The sequence below is a fragment of the Pantherophis guttatus genome, chromosome 4, assembly GCF_059756535.1.
Source record: "Pantherophis guttatus breed Tessera chromosome 4, ASM5975653v1, whole genome shotgun sequence".
Taxonomy (NCBI): Eukaryota; Metazoa; Chordata; class Lepidosauria; order Squamata; family Colubridae; genus Pantherophis; species Pantherophis guttatus.
The window spans coordinates 92,633,454-92,649,279 of NC_142066.1; the positions used below are offsets into that span (position 1 = coordinate 92,633,454).

At 44.3% G+C, this 15,826-nt stretch overlaps 2 protein-coding genes across 5 annotated transcripts in view; both read left to right on the forward strand.

Moving 5' to 3' along the window:
• The window catches only part of GLB1 (galactosidase beta 1), a 196,346-nt gene that overhangs the window by 12,182 nt on the left and 168,338 nt on the right, over positions 1 to 15,826 (forward strand). The gene's annotated exons all lie outside the window — the stretch shown is intronic.
• On the forward strand, positions 4,390 to 8,595 carry TMPPE (transmembrane protein with metallophosphoesterase domain). Its single transcript, XM_087891578.1, is given in 9 exon segments — positions 4,390 to 4,722; positions 4,724 to 4,805; positions 4,808 to 5,179; positions 5,182 to 5,223; positions 5,226 to 5,308; positions 5,310 to 5,379; positions 5,382 to 5,448; positions 5,450 to 5,594; positions 8,374 to 8,595. Coding segments are annotated over 9 exon segments (1,416 nt in total).

A 15,826-nucleotide genomic window follows, 5' to 3' on the forward strand; every position in this document is an offset into this window, starting at 1 on the left:
CCCTGACCTTGACCGATAGGAAAACTGTTATTATGTCTACTAACTCCCCTCTCCTAAATCCTCCCTCCTATTTTCCCACACATGAAGAGATGGCAGCATTGAAGCTTCTGGCTTAATATGGCTTCCAAGGCTGACAGTTACTGGATTTTGTGGAGGAGGATTTTTTTTCCTGTCTGCAGGCAGCTTGATTTTGGTGAAAAGAAAAGGAATCTACAATGGAACTCCTATAGTTGAAATAATAATAATTCAAATACTGGCGCAGGAACAGAAGAAGGACTAAGCGCAGGCTCAAAAGAAAGAGATTTGATACATTATATCCGGAATAAAAATAAGAAAGAGAATTAATTTGATTTATGGAGAACAAAATTAAAAACTTGGAAAATGGAAGGAAATAAACGTTTGCAGGCGAGGAAATGAAGACAATGTGATCAAAAATACAATAAAGTAAAGGTGGATTGTAATAATAAAAGGGAGGTTTTTATAGAAATTAAGAATGTTAAAAGGAATTAATAAATATATGAAAAGGTATGTTTGAAACAAGAATTATGTTTTAATGTTAAAACGTTAGGAAAAAGAATAAGGATAAATATGATTAAATGAAAATGTCAAAAGGAATTTATAAATGCATCTAAAGATATGTTTTAAGCAAGAACCATGTTTCAATGTTAAAATGGTATGAATGTCATGAAAAAGGACAAAGATAAATATGATTAAGTGAAAATAAGCAATGCATAGATGGATGGAAACAACAAAGAAAGGATTAAGTAGGGATCAATAGTTAAACCAAATATGAATATGCTGTGTTTAACAGCCAAAAAGTAAAAATGAATATGCTGTGTAACAGCCAGAAAATAAAAATGAATATGCTGTGTTGAACAGCCAAACAAAATGAATATGCTGTGTAATAGCCAAAACAAAACGCGTAATTGCGTTGAAATCGCCTATTATGCAGATGTTTTCCTATTCCAATTCTTTTACCTTGTTATATATTTTTTTATAAAATTCATTTTGATTGATATTTGGTGCATAAATTGAAATCAGTAATATTGTTTTTTGTTCTGTTTGTATTTCGATCATTAAGATCCTCCCCTCTTCATCTATGTATATTTGTTTTGTTTTTAAATGTTTTTTGATGTATACTGCTATTCCTCGCTTTTTTTGTTCTTGCTAATGAAGTGTATAAATCTCTTAGTTGTGGGTGTTCTAGTATCTTTCTGTGCTGTTTCTTAATGTGTACTTCCTGCAAATTTATGATATCCATATACAATCTTTGTAACATCATAAAAGTTTGCATTCTTTTAGCTGGGGCATTTAAACCATTTATGTTTATTGAAATCATTTTTATTTCTTGCTCCATCTTCGTTCTTATTTGTTCATTGTTCTTAGTTTTCTTGTATTTCTTGTTACTATTTGCATTTTTCCCCTCACTCCCTCTCTCTCCATTCGTTCCCTTTCCAATCTTCTTTTTTCCTCTTGTTCTCCTTCAATTTCTTCCGTTACAAAGTCTTCCTGGCTTTTACTCTCTGATTCTTCCCTGCTTTCTTGATCTTCCTCCAGAGCAAAATGATGTTCAAAAAATTCCTGGGCCTAGTCCAAAATATCTATCTTAAATTTCTTCTCTTGCCAGGAAATTAAGATACCCTCTGGTATCAGCTATCGAAACATAACTTTATATTTGTTTAATTGTGAAGAAAATTATAATTTCTTCTCTGGTCCACTCGCCTTGGAATTTGTTTGAGTGTTATTATCTCCTTTCCTTTGTATAGTATTGTTTCATCTCTCATTTTTTTATAGATTTCTTCCTTTATTGTAGTAAATCTAACGTGCACTTTCTTTGGCAATTTATGCCTACATGCATAATTTGTGTGAACTCTGTTAACCTCATATTAATAAAAATATTTTTTTAAAAAACTTCCCAGAAATCTCAGTACAGGTAATTTCCCAGATACAAGGGTTCCTTCAGCGAATTTTCACCAGAACAAATGTATTCAGAAAGGGTACTTGTCTTAGAAATTTAAAACTGCAATGAAAAACAGACCCCTCTAGCCATGTGATTGGATTCAGTCACTGTTGCAGCGACTGCCATTTAAAACTGTGTCTTGCCTGTGCCGTTCAGGATTATGATGCAATTTCCTGAAGCAGGCAGGTTTTTCTGTTTGTCCCTGGTCATGTAGCCAAAGAGGATCCAGTGATCTTTGCAGCCTCTGAGGTTTTTTTGCTTTGTTTATTTTTTTGGTGCTGCGTGTAGGATCTGATGCTGCCTGGGCTGAGACCTACCAGCAGTGTGTTAGAATTGCTCCTATAAGTATTTTAAAATATTCTTTTTTTGTTACTCTATATAGTATAGTACTGTTTGTAAATACTTTGGGAACTGCTCTGCTTCTTTTTAAGTACTGTACTATACTTTGCAAACTATAGTATTTTTTTTTTTTTAATTTGATTTATATGCCGCCCTTCTCCGGAGACTCAGGGCGGCTTACAATGCGTTAAGCAATAGCCTTCATTCTTTTGTATATTTTATACAAAGTCAGCTTATTGCCCCCACAAACTGGGTCCTCATTTCACCTACCTTAGAAAGGATGGAAGGCTGAGTCAACCTTGAGCCTTGGAGAGATTCGAACCAGCAGAAATTGCAGGCAGCTGTGTTAATAACAGGGTGCACTAAACCACTGTACTATCAAGGCTCATATTGTGTTTATAATTACAGTTCTTTGGAAAGATAAAGTTTGTTTGCATTTGCTTTGAAACTGCTTGTAGAAATGGTAGCCAATATCTATACAAAGCATTCTATAGGCCTAAGAGGGGTATGCATAAGCGCACCAACGTGCCTACCAGTGGTAGGTTTCAAATTTTTTTACTAATGGTTCTGTGGGCGTGGCTTGGTGGTCATGTAACTGAGTGGGCATGGCCAACTTGACGTCACTCACGGCCAGGGCCACATGACCATCCCACCTGGCCACGGCCACAGAAAAAGGTAGGATTTTTTAAAAAATTTCTACCTATCTACTTATTTTCTGTCTAGGCCTGGCCTAATCTATCAAAGGCCTCCTCCTGCATGCCACCCCGCCCTCGCTTCGCCAGTTGCACGTATCGCCCTGTTTCCCCTCCGTCAGCAGCCCTGGTCCTAGCCCCACTTTCTCCCCCACCACTGCCTCTTTCTTCAGGCTGCTTACTTTCCTTCCGTGGTGGCTGGTCTGGAGTCTGGAAGGCAAGATGACCTCCGGTTGTTTTCGGCAGCCTCCAGCCAGCCGCTGCTGCCAGGAAACGACTGGCAAAGAGGCTGCTGAAAACTACCGGAGGTTGGTGAAAAAGTCACTGCTGTTGCCGCCCTGTTCTTAGCGCTAGCCGCGCATGCACATCCCATTGCCTGCTGCATTGCGCTCAGACTGGCAATGGGATGCGAAGGCAGAGGCTTTTTTTTTTTTTTACGCAACTGTGAGAAGCCTCCCAGCCGCCACCTCTTTGCCAGCAGCTTCTCGGCAGTCATGCGGGCAGGTGGTGCAAGCGAGTGGCAACTGGGCTACCGGTTTGGGGGCATGGCCAGCCAGCGGTCGCTACCAGTTCGGTGACGCAGGCCAAATTACCGCTACCTCTTCGCCCGAACCAGTGCAAACTGGTAGAAACCCATCACTGGTGCCTACCGTCCCTGTCCTAATGTCCCTTTTTATTCATATCCATTTCATATATTCATAATCATATTTATACTTTTATCTGTTATCTTATATATGCTTGACAAATAAATAAAATAAAAAATAAAAATAAATAAATAAAAATCTCTTCTCTAAACTGCTGATTTTCAAATTTGCAAGCTATTTATATGAGTTTTTGGATTTTGTCTGGGGAGGCTTGTGCAATGTTCTTTTAAAAGAGGTTTTAAATCTAAATTGCCTCTAGAAATTGTGGATGCCCCATCATGGAGGCTTTTAAGGAGAGACTGGATAAGGCATTTATCAGAAATACTCTTGTGAGAGCAGTAGGTTGAACTAGATGACCTCAAGGTCCCTTTAATCTCTATTGCAAGCCAAGAGTTCTGTAAAACCCCTCTCCCATCTCCCGCTGGGTGGCTGGCTGGAGACTGTTAAGCTAAGTGACAAGTGATTTTTTTTTTTAAAGCAACAAAGAAATATTCTTTCTGAGGCCTTAGAAGCAGACTTATGCTTCTTGAATTATTAAATTCTAAGTGACTATCACTAATTGCTTTTGTCTTGTTTCAGTACTTGGAACGGAACTCTCTTTTTAAAATTTATTTTTAGTCCAAAACTGATGGTGGTTCCTGGATTCAGGCCAAATTAACCAAGAAATCCTCCAAGCTCCTGTACTTATTAATATTTCCTAGGAAATTTCTTTATACCATAGTAAATAAGAATTTAGAAATATTCAGGAGTAGAGATGATCTTCAACCAGCTTCCATTTGAAGCAAAGGTTGCAGCTGCTGCTGGAGTTATCTTTTTCTCCATGTTAGTATCACAAATGTATTTGACTGAAAATATTGAGGTGACAAGATTGAGATGGCTGCTGAAGTTGCAGATGGTATTCTTTATTAATGTCTTAATGGTCATAGGATCCCATCACAAATGGAGAAGTACAGTGGCTGTGTTCTGTAAATCACCAGCTGCCAACTCATTCTGCTTCATTATATAAAAAACAGTATTGTTCATGTGCCTCATTTTGGCATACTCAAGTTTTTTCACACCATTGTTTCTTATTGCAGAAGAGCCTTATTTTTTTTTCTTTAGCATCATTTACCTATCTTAGAAGCTACAGCATTCTTATTTTCTTTCTCTTCATTGTTGGTTTTTTTGAACAGCTTTTTTGAACAGTCAAAGAAATGAAAAATTAGGTAGTATTAGTAAAACTGGTAAATTGGTAAAGAAGCCAGCTCTAGCAGCTACTGTTCTGTTAGGATTGGCTGTTATTGGGCTCATCAATGCTTCCCAACCTCATGCAGTAAAATCAATAGCAATTACTATTCATAAATTACAATTGTCTATGAACAATCTTAAAATAGTTTTGCTTTCTGATATTCATTTGGGGCCAACCATTGGAAAAACTAAACTCCAGATGATTGTAAAAATAGGTAAAACTTTAAAACCAAATTTCACTGTGATTGTTGGTGACCTGACTAATTCTGAGGTAAAAGGCCTTGTCCACCATATGGAACTGCTTGGCCAAATTGATTCCCCATTGGGGCTTATTTTGTCACAGGGAATCATGAATACTGTATCTGTGGTTTGAATGTCTAAAGTCACTCAACACTCACAATGAGTATGTGAAGATCATGTCCTACAAGGACAACGATGTCGACTGGTTTTTGCCTGGTTGGAGTTGATGATATTGAAGCAAATGTGTTACATTACATTGGCCATGGGGTGAATTTGAAAATGCATTAGAAGGCTGTAGTACCAACCATGCCTATCAGCTGCTTGCTGCAAAACAGGCTCTTCAAGATTAGTCAGATAAGTTAGGTTTTGTCTGGGCACACACATGGAGGACAAATAATTCATCTGAATATTGATCTTTATTTCATGAATCTGTTCTCTGTTGGTATATATAAAGTTGGACAAAACACGTTGGTATATGTCAGGGGTGTCAGGGTGAGGGGTGAGGGCTGAATCAGGGTTGTGATTGACTTCGAGGGGCCCCCTGGGATGGGTGTTGCCAAAGTGGGCATGGCTGGGATGGGTGTGGCCAGCTCCCACTGCTACTATGCTCGCACTGCTACTATGCTTGGCCAGGTTGCTCATGGTGTGTGCAAGAGAGCAAAGTGTGCCCAAAATCTCTCTCTCTGTCTCTCTATCTCTCTCTGTGAGGAGACCTGGCTTTGTAACCAAAGCATCCTCAGTGATAGGATGGGAGACCACCAGGAAAAATCAGGAGGGGACAAGAGGGTGGCAAAAGGGCAGCAGGGCTGCTGGTGGCCAAGTGCTAAGGCAGAACTTCTCTCAGACCCTTACTCTCTATCATTATAACTTTCCTTCCTTCCTTCCTTCCTTCCTTCCTTCCTTCCTTCCTTCCTTCCTTCCTTCCTTCCCCTTTTTCCTTCTTTTTCCTTCCTTGCTCTCTTCCTCTCTATTTCTTTTTCTTTCCTATCCTTTTTGGATGCTCAAATGCAACATTTCTCGATACTTCTTCGCCTTGTGAGCAAAGGCCACTTTTGCTACCCGTGTTTCCCCGAAAAAAAAAATTGCCACCAAAAAAGGCACCAGGTCTTATTTTCGGGGAGGCGGGGATGTCATCCACTGATTCACTCACTTGTGCGCATCAGCCCCACCCTCTTTTTCATTATCAGAGGCCTTCAGGAACTTCTTTGTCCAGCAAGGCCACCAAGGCTTTCCTGAAGGCCTCTTCAGCAGATAACAGAGCTCCAGATTGATCCGGAGCTGTTATCGGCTATAGAGGCCTTCAGAAAAGGCCTTGTTGGCTGCAGCAAAAGAAAAGGGTTGAGGTATGCAAGGCCTAGCTGTAACTATCCGAAGGTAAGTAGTAGGGCAGCTCTACACCTCCCATCCCCACCCTAGCTTAATTTTTACCTGTGCACTCTGGAGTGGGTGGGGTCTTAATTAGGGCATATTTTGGGGGGTAGGGTTTATTATCAGCATTCCGGAAAACCCCAACTCCAATTAAAAACTCCGAGACAGGCATCTTCTCAAAATTCCCATTTATTAGGGTAGGTATATTGGCACATCTGGGAAAACCCGAATCTGAGAGTTCTGGGTTTTTTCTCAGAAAATCAGAATCCCAAATCCAGCTCCTGCACCCCTCAGTCCATCACATGGTCCAATCACCATCCGTCCCAACTTGAGCCGCCACTCCAACCACTCCTCCTCCAGATGCAGGAACACCATGACCTTGACCAAAAAGAAGAATGCTATTATGTCTAACTACAATCCCTCTACTAAATCCCCCCTCCTACTTTCCCAAGCACAAGAAGGTGGCAGCGTGGAAGCTTCCAGTGTTAATATAGCTTCCAAAGCTGACAGGTGCCCCCCCCCAAGGAAAAAGCATGCCCTGGAAAATAAAATATAGACAAAACATAGAAAGGGGTCATTGTTCATAAACTCATTTAACCCACTCTCCCCCCTCCCGGAGGACCTTTTGTCTTGTCCAGGAATTTAACATGAAACTGCTTTACTAGTCTATCTGCTTTCACATCCCAACTTTTTACCCATGTAGCTTCTGACATAGGGTAACCTTTCCAGAGTACTAAGTACTGCAACCGACCCCATTGTACTCTAGAGTCAAGGATTCTCTTAACTTCATAATGAGTTTCACCTTGTACTATCATAGTTAGAGGGGGAGCAGCTGGTAGGGTCTTAAAAGTAGATTCTACTGCTGGTTTCAATAAGCTGCTGTGAAACACTGGATGTATTTTCCCTAGTATTCAAGGGAGGCTAAACTGGACAGTCACAGGATTAATCACTTTCACTATAGGGACCAATGAATTTAGGTCTGAATATCTTGCTAGGTAGCTTCAATCTTAGGTACTTAGTTGACAAATATACTTTATCTCCTATTCGAAAAGGCAGTTGGAGTAACCTGTGTTTGTCTGCCTGGCTTTTATACTTCTCAGCTGCTTCCACTAGAGCTTTCTTAGTATTCTCCCACTCTTTTTGTAATGAGGCTATCCATTCTGATAGGGACATGGAAATTGGTGATTCTCTAGGCAATTCGGGCATAGGCACAAAATCCATGCAGTAGTTATTCGGAAAGGAGTCAACCCTGTACTACTGGGTACTGCATCCACTTCTGTGAAAATTTGCCCAGTTTTCTTGTTGATAATTTACCTAACATCTAATGTATTGTTCCACCATAACAGTGGTCACCAACTGATGGTCAGCGGACCGCTGATGGTCTGCGAGAAAATTTTGGTGGTCCGTGGAGAAATCTTCGTATTTTTGCTGATGCACACTTGTGGAGGAGCTGCTCCGGGATGACCAGTGGGCTAGTCCTTTGAGTGTGACTACTACAGCTCTGGAATATGGGACCGGCTGTGGCGGGGCTGGAAATCTCTGCCCTGGGGTGGCATGTGCAATGTGCAACTTTGCAGGTGGTGCAACATGCAAAAAGGAGTGCAGCCCTCTCTGTCCAGAATGAAATAATGGTGCTATTGCCGTGGTGGGGGAGGGGGCGGCACAAGCGGGCCAAAGCAATGATTGTGATGGCTGGAAGCTGTGGGAGTGAAGCACTACTTGCACTTGCATGGCATCAGCATTCCGCCTTGGTATATTTCCGTCAGCCGGTGGCACAAAGCAGCCCTCGTCTCCTGCCGCTTGGGATTTGAAGAGGTAAACAGTGGCTGGTTTGGGGAGCAGCTGGATTTTGCTCTCCATTGTGAATGCCAGATTGGCCCCCTGCAAGCTCTCATCTCTCAAGGCGCCCAGCCAAAGTTTCCCACACTGCTTCAGCGAGCACTCCTCGAGAGATGAGAACTTGCAGGGGGCGATCTGGCATCCGCAATGGAGAGCAAAATCGGGTTGCTCCTCAGACCAGTCGCTGTTTACCACTCCAAGTCCCAAGCAGCAGGAGATGGCTGCTTTGCACCACCGGCTGGCGCAAATATACCGAGAAGGAATGCTGATGCTGTGCAAATCCTGATGCCGCACTACAGCAGAGAGAAGAAGCCAGATTTTGCTCTCCATTGCGGACACCAGATCGGCCCCCTGCAAGCTTTTGTCTCTCAAGGAGTGCTCGCTGAAGTGGTGCAGGAAACTTCAGCTGGGTTCCTCGAGAGACGAGAGCTTGCAAGGGGGCTGATCTGGCATCCGCAATGGAGAGTAAAATCCAGCTGCTCCCCAGACCAGTTGCTATTTACCACTCTGAGGCCCAAGCAGCAGGAGACGAGGGCTGCTTTGCGCCACCGGCTGGTGCAAATATATCGAGGCAGAATGCTGATGCCGTGCAAGTTCAAGTAATGCTTCACTCTCTCACTTCTTCTGGCCCTTGTTGGTGCTCTGCACACCTCAGTCTCTCAGGGAGATGCTTGACTTCCTCTCAGTCCCAAGACACTGGCTGGCCCATGAGATGAGAGAGAGAAAGAGAACGAGAGAGATAAAGAATCAGAGAGAGAACAAGAGAGAGAGAGAGAGAGAAAGAGACAGAGTGAGAATGAGAGAGAGAATCAAAATGAGACAGAGAAAGAGACAGAATGAAAGAGAGAGAGAGAGAAAGACTCAGAATCAGAGAGAGAATGAGAGAATGAGAGAGAGAGAATGGGAGAGAATCAGAATGAGAGAATGAGAGATAGAGAAAGAATGAAAGAGAATGAGAGAGAATGAGAGAGAGAGAATCAGAATGAGAGAATCAGAATGAGAGAGAGTGGGGGAGAGAAAGAGAGATGAGAGAGTGAATCAGAGAGAATGAGTGGGAGAGAGAAAGAAAGGGGAGAGAAAGAGTGGGAGAGAGAGGGGAGAGAGAGAGAAAGAGACGGGTAGAGAGAGAGAGAAAGAGAGAAGAGGGAGAGTGCCTGAAGGACCCTATCCCGTCACTGGGAGTCCAGGCACTTCAAGCAGTGCGCTGGATTTGTATTAGTGGTCTGTGGGATTTAAAATTATGAACTTGATGGTCCCTGAGGTCCAAAAGTTTGGGGACCCCTGCACCATAGCATTTGATCGTTCTGCTGATCCATTAGTAGCCAGATGAAAAGCTGAGCTAAGCCCCTGGGACAACCCAATGGACCTCAGGAATTCCTTCCAGAATTTAGCAATAAATTGGACCCCATGATCTGATATTATTCTTTTCAGAACGCCATGTAGCCTAGAAATATGCTTCACAAAAAGTTATGCCAGCTTTTTGGCAGTGGGTAGTCCGTCACAGGCAGTGAAGTGTATTTGTTTGGAGAATAAATCAATGACAGTCCAAATCAGTGTATTTTCCCCACTTTCCGGGAATTCAATGATAAAGTCCATTGCAATCTCCTCCCATGGTTTTGTAGGTTCGGCTACTTGCTGGAGAAGATCTGGGGGTTTCCCCGGTTGGGATTTCATGGTGGCACAGATAACGCAGCTTTTTACATAGTCCTCTATGTCGGGTTTCATCCTTGGCCACCAGAATTGCCTTCTAACCAAATGGAGGGTTTTACGAACCCAAAGTGCCCCTCTAGTTGAGAGTCATGAGTACATTTTAGAACTAGCAGTCTCATGCTGCTGGGCACATAAATTATACTCCCTTTCCAAGCCAGCCCCTCCCGCAGCATCAAGTCCATTCGGTTTTCCAGCTAGGAACTTGAGACTCCACGCATGGGTATCACTCTGTCTTCTGGCTCTATGGACTGGGTTCAAATTGTAGACACTCTTGATGACACTCCCAGTTTCAACTCAGTCCTGAGCTCATTAGGACATACCATGGGGTTCTCTTTAAAATTAATCACAGCAATTTGACTGATAGGATTTCTGAGATGGATTAGGAGTTTGGTAAAGTATAGAAATTTTCACAGTTTGATTGTAGCCTTTGATGAGGTTTGGTTTTCCCATGGCTTGTTTAAGGCAGCATGGAGCGTTGAACAGTAAGGAGGAAATGGTTGGGATTTCAGGAGAGTTGGTCTGAACTGTGTCCAGGAAAAGAAAATTTTTGGATTTGTTGTTTTGGCGCCAAATGGATGGGGCCTTTTTGTGGGAATTAAAAGAATGGAATGAAATGGTATGAAATGGAATGAAAGGAATGTCAGGGCATTGATTAATCCCATTTTTGGCTCTGGGACAATCACCCTGGTTAATTAGAGGATGGATCGTGGTTTCTCCAAGTTGTAATATTCTGAAATAAAACCCGAAGAAAATATTCTCTAATAAAACTCATTTATTTGTTATAAAGAAAATAAAACACCTCACTAACTAAGAAAAGTAATTGTTACATTTTGAAATAAAGTTCGTGCCAGCTGCTTTCTCAGCAGCCGACACCTCTGGCAAGAGAACAAAAGGAAAAAATGTGAAGGAATGTGGGTAGCTTACTGATAAGAAGTTGGCAAGCTACAAAAAGTCTGACAGTCCAGAAATGATGAGCTCAGCTGGTAAATAAAAGAACGTTGTGACAAGGAAAGGAAATGAGCTGAAATGAAAGGAAATGAAAGGAAATGAAAGGAAGTGCAATGCAATGCAATGCAGTGCAGTGCAGGGTGATGCAGTGCAGTGCAATGGAATGGAATGAAATGTGATGCGATGCGATGCGATGGAATGAACTGAAGTGAAATAAAATGCAGTGCATAGCAATGCAATGAAGTGCGGTGCGGTGGAATGCAATGCAAATGAAATTTTCAATTTTGAAATTTCAAATTTTCAATTTTCAAATGAAATTGAAATTGAAATTGATCTGGCACAGGAATGAAAAGCTGTCATGGGGCTTGGTTCTTGGCTCTCCACCACAGCATGAAATGACAGGAAATGACATGATATGACATGAAAGGAAATGGCATGAAATGAAATAGCATGAAATGAAATGGAATGAAATGAAACAGGAATGAAAAGCTGTCATAGGGCTCGGTTCTCGGCCCTCCAGCACAGCATGAAATGACATGACATGATATGATATGACTTGAAATGAAATGACATGAAATGCAATAAAATGAAATGACATGAAACAGGAATGAAAAGCTGTCATAGGGCTCGGTTCTCGGCCCTCCAGCACAGCATGAAATCCTTGGTTGGCAGCATGAAAGGTCCTGGACCTGAGTCCGCTTTGGCCTCTGAGGTGATATGGAATGTTGAGACTGTCATTAAGTGAGACGGAATAGCCTGATTGCGGCCAGACCTGGCAGCATGGTTTGTTTACATTCCTGATTAGCCTAAGTGCGCAGCAAGGCTGCATTTATTTCTGGAAGCCTGATTGCAGCTGGACCTGGCAGCATGGCTTGTTTACATTCCTGAATAACCTAAGTGCGCAGCAAGGCTGCATTTATTCTGAAAGGCTTGATTGCAGCTGGACCAGGAAGCATGGCTTGTTTACATACCTGAATAACCTGAGGGCACAACAACTGTACTTTTCTGAATAGCTGATGGCGACCAGGCATGGCTTCTTTACATTCCTGGATAGCCTATGGGCGCAGTAAGACTGCAATATTATGACTAGCCTGATTGCGGCTGGGCCTGGCAACATGGCTTGGTTACTTTCCTGAATAACCTAAGTGTGTAACAGGCTGCATTCTTTTCTGATTGGCCTAATTGTGACTAGTCCTGGCAGCATTCCTGAATGGCCTACAGGCACTACCAGGCTGCATTTATTTTTGCATAGCTTGAATGCCGCCCGCCCTGGCAATGGGGCTGTTGACATTCCTGATTACCCTAAGTGCGCAGCAAGGCTGCACTTATTCTGAATAGCCGGATTGTGGCCGGTTCTGTCAAAATGGCTTATTTATATTCCTGAATAGCCTACGTGAAAGGATTGATTACTTATGATCAGCCTGATAGGGCCAGGTCCTGATAGCAGGACATGTTATATTAGAAATAGCTTATGTGAGCAGCAAGGCTTCTTTACTTCTGAATGGCCTGATTGTGGCAGGTTATGGCAGCAGGGCTTGGTTATGTTCTTGAGTAGCCTGACTACGCAGCGAGACTGGCAATACTTCTGGATAGCCTGTTTTCGATCAGCCTTGGTAGCGGGCTGGATCTATTTTTATACGGAGGCTGATAGTGGCCGGGCCTGCTGGTGCGGTTTGGTTTTACAGTCTGAATAGCCTGATGGAGACTGATTCTGCTCCAAAGCTTGATTTACAGTTCTAAATGGCCTTATGACTGCTGGTTCCAACAACAAGGCTGGATTGATTTCGGAATGGCCTGGGGGCAGCTAGTCGGTAAGAGGCGGATGGTTCTGGTTGCAGGGCTTGCTTGTCATTTGGAAAGCCTGAGGTGAAAGGCTCGGACAACAAGGCTTGATCAGCAATTATGATGGGTATGATGGCTGCCAGTTCTGCCAGCAAGGCTTGAAGGATATTTGGCCTCAAAGCAGATCTCTGTTTGCGTGGCAGAGCAGAATGGAGTGTGTGTCGGGTGTTTTGGGCCCTTTTTTAATAGGGCTAGACCAGGGACCCGGGGACCCGGACGGTTTGCTCCTGGTCAGAGTTCAGAGGGCCATGGTCTTGAGGCAACACATGGTAGAGTGAAGGTAAAGCGCAAGGCAGGGACCGAGCGCTTAGCACCGTTTATGGGCCTATAGAGGGCTGATCAGCACCTACCACAACCTTGGAAGCAGTCCACTCATAGGAATGTAGGCCTGGCACCTGAGACATCCACACAGGCCCAAGGAGACCTCTGCGGAGGACATTAGAACAGGTCAGCTCTTCTATCATGGGTAGAGATGATTCAGAAGCAGAAGGATTCCCAGGGCGCCTGGCCAGTTTAGTTTCTACATGATACAGTAGTTACAGCTGACGCAGCCCGGAATTCCACAGAGCTTGGAGTGCGCTTCATCGCAACTGCGGTCAGGGCCAGGGGCCCTTAGGGTAGCTAATTGGCAGGAGGATAAGGGGTGCAGGTGTCGCCATCCTCTGTTTCTTTACGGATTTAGTCTGGAACTCCTGTTCCCGGAGGGAACCGTTCAGTATCACGGGTCTGATGTGTCAGGTTTGGTAGGACAGTACGATTCTTAGAGGTACTGTTGTCACTGTTAGGCACGATGATCTCTGATATAGAGGTTATGCCTGGATCAGATTTCTGCATGGTTTCGGTAATGGTTTGGGCTCCCATTTCAGAGAAACGGTCAGGACACTCACCATGCCAGGGTTGAGGTTCTGGGGGACGTCTTCTGGACTACCCGCTGGTGCACCTACAGACACATGATGCAGGGATGTTACTTATCATCCAGGAGTGAATAATGGTAACACAGGATGACAGTTTCTTTGGTTGGGAGGCCCATTGTCTGGACCTGTGATCCAGGAGACTTGGTTGTAAGCGGAGGCAGGCAAGAGTAGTAGGAGGAGGTCAGATGGTGCTCTGGCATTTCAGAGGGTCTCCAGGGCTACTGTGTGCTTCCCATGACTGACTCTCAGGCGGTCAAGACCAGATCAGCAGACAGGGAGGAACTCGATTTTAGACATTAAAGGCAGTGACGAGGATTCTCTGGCGTCTGGCTGGACACAACTGGGATCCATTGGGGTGGAGCGTAAGCAGGGCAAATGATATGAGGGAAGAATGGTTGAGTAGGGCCCTTAGACCACTTGGTGTGGCATTTGCTTCTAGCGTGGTTCGAAGTGACTGTGATTTTGTTCAGTGGACCGCCCAGGGATCTCTCCATTTCATCAGCATCCAGACAGATATCCCGTTGTTTCCTATGGTGCCCAATTCAGGGGGCAGCAAGGGTCGACACACTTCATTCTCAATGGCCCAGAGCCCATGGTCCACTTTTTGATCTGGCTTTCCTACTGGGAGTTTCAGCAGATTCTACAAACCAGGGCAGAGTATCCTGGACAATGCCACATTGGTCTAGACACCTGAGGGTCGTGGGACGGGTGAGCCTGTTGGTTGGCCTCCGTGGAGACTTCCATCTGACAGGGTATCCCTCGACCAGGGGTCTTTTGGCCATCCAGAAACCCAGGGGGCTAATTTTGTCCGAGTGGCGGTGGAGTGGGGACTGCTGGAGGGGCAGACCCTCTCCTTCAGCATGCCCCGGTCTTTGTAGACGGCCAGACGCCCGTTCACAATGTCCAATTCTGTTGCTACTTGAAAAGTGTTTAGTTATGGTGCTCCTCCAAAGATATACAACCGGCAAGGATAGTGGTTCCACTACTCATTGAGTGGGCAAGCAAGTGGAAAACAGAATTAGATCCAGCAATGCTAGGCAGCACATAGCAGTATTGCAGAGTGTTAGGTTGTGGAGGAAGTGAAGCGATGACACTACCTCTGGAGGTCAAGAGCTTATCCAGAGGGCCACTAATTGAGACCGGCGGTGGGTCACTGCTATACCAACTGGGACACCAAGGTGGGAGGGGGTTTCAGCTCTCCCTTCAGCCCTTTTGTTTTGGATTTGAACTGTTTAGGATGGTTCATCTCAGTTCTTAAGAGTACAGACAGGGTTTATTTTTCTGTGGCCCTTACATCAACCAGAAAGATATCACAGCGGGGCACTTTCTCTGTGATAGAGGAGTGTTTACGTTAGACCTGGTCTTTAAGATCAATCATACCTCTGGGTTTCACCAGGCACAGGAGTGGATTCCACCGTTCTTACTGTTATCCATTGTCTGCCACAAAGGGGACTGGCAGACACTTGGGGTAAGCCGGGTCAGGAGGAATTTCATCAAGAGGACACAGGGGTTCGAGGTAGAAAGGACCCCTTTATGTCTTTTTTCCGGTCAACCAGGTGGAGGGAGCTCTCCGCTTAGACAGGGGGTGCTGGATAAGAGCTATAATTGCCTGAGCTTTGATGCTCAGTCTTTACCATGACCCAGGGTGGTTAACACACATGCCACATGAAGGGTGGTCACATCCACATTGTGGGACACTAGTGTATCTGTGAAAAGGAGCTGCAGAGCGGTGAGTGACTCCGTCACCATTCTTCCGACATTACCGTATTGAAGCTTGGGTTTCGGAAGAGGTAGATTGGGGTCGGTGAATTCGGCACAGTTTGGTGGACATGCCCGGATTGCGGGACCAGACGACTTCCCACCCTTGAGGACTGCCTGCTTTGGTAAGTCCAATGCCCGAAGTCTTGAGTTCCTAGCTGAAAAACAGGTGTTGGTCCTACCTGATATACCCCTTTTCAGCTGGAACGAGAGACTCCAGCCCCACTCTAAAAGATGGGTTTGGTCAGGGGGCGTTTGTGGGGTGTTGTGTCAGGGTGGCAATTAATCCCATTCCGCTTTGGATAATTGCACCTTGATTAGAGACAGGACCGTGGCTTTTCCTTG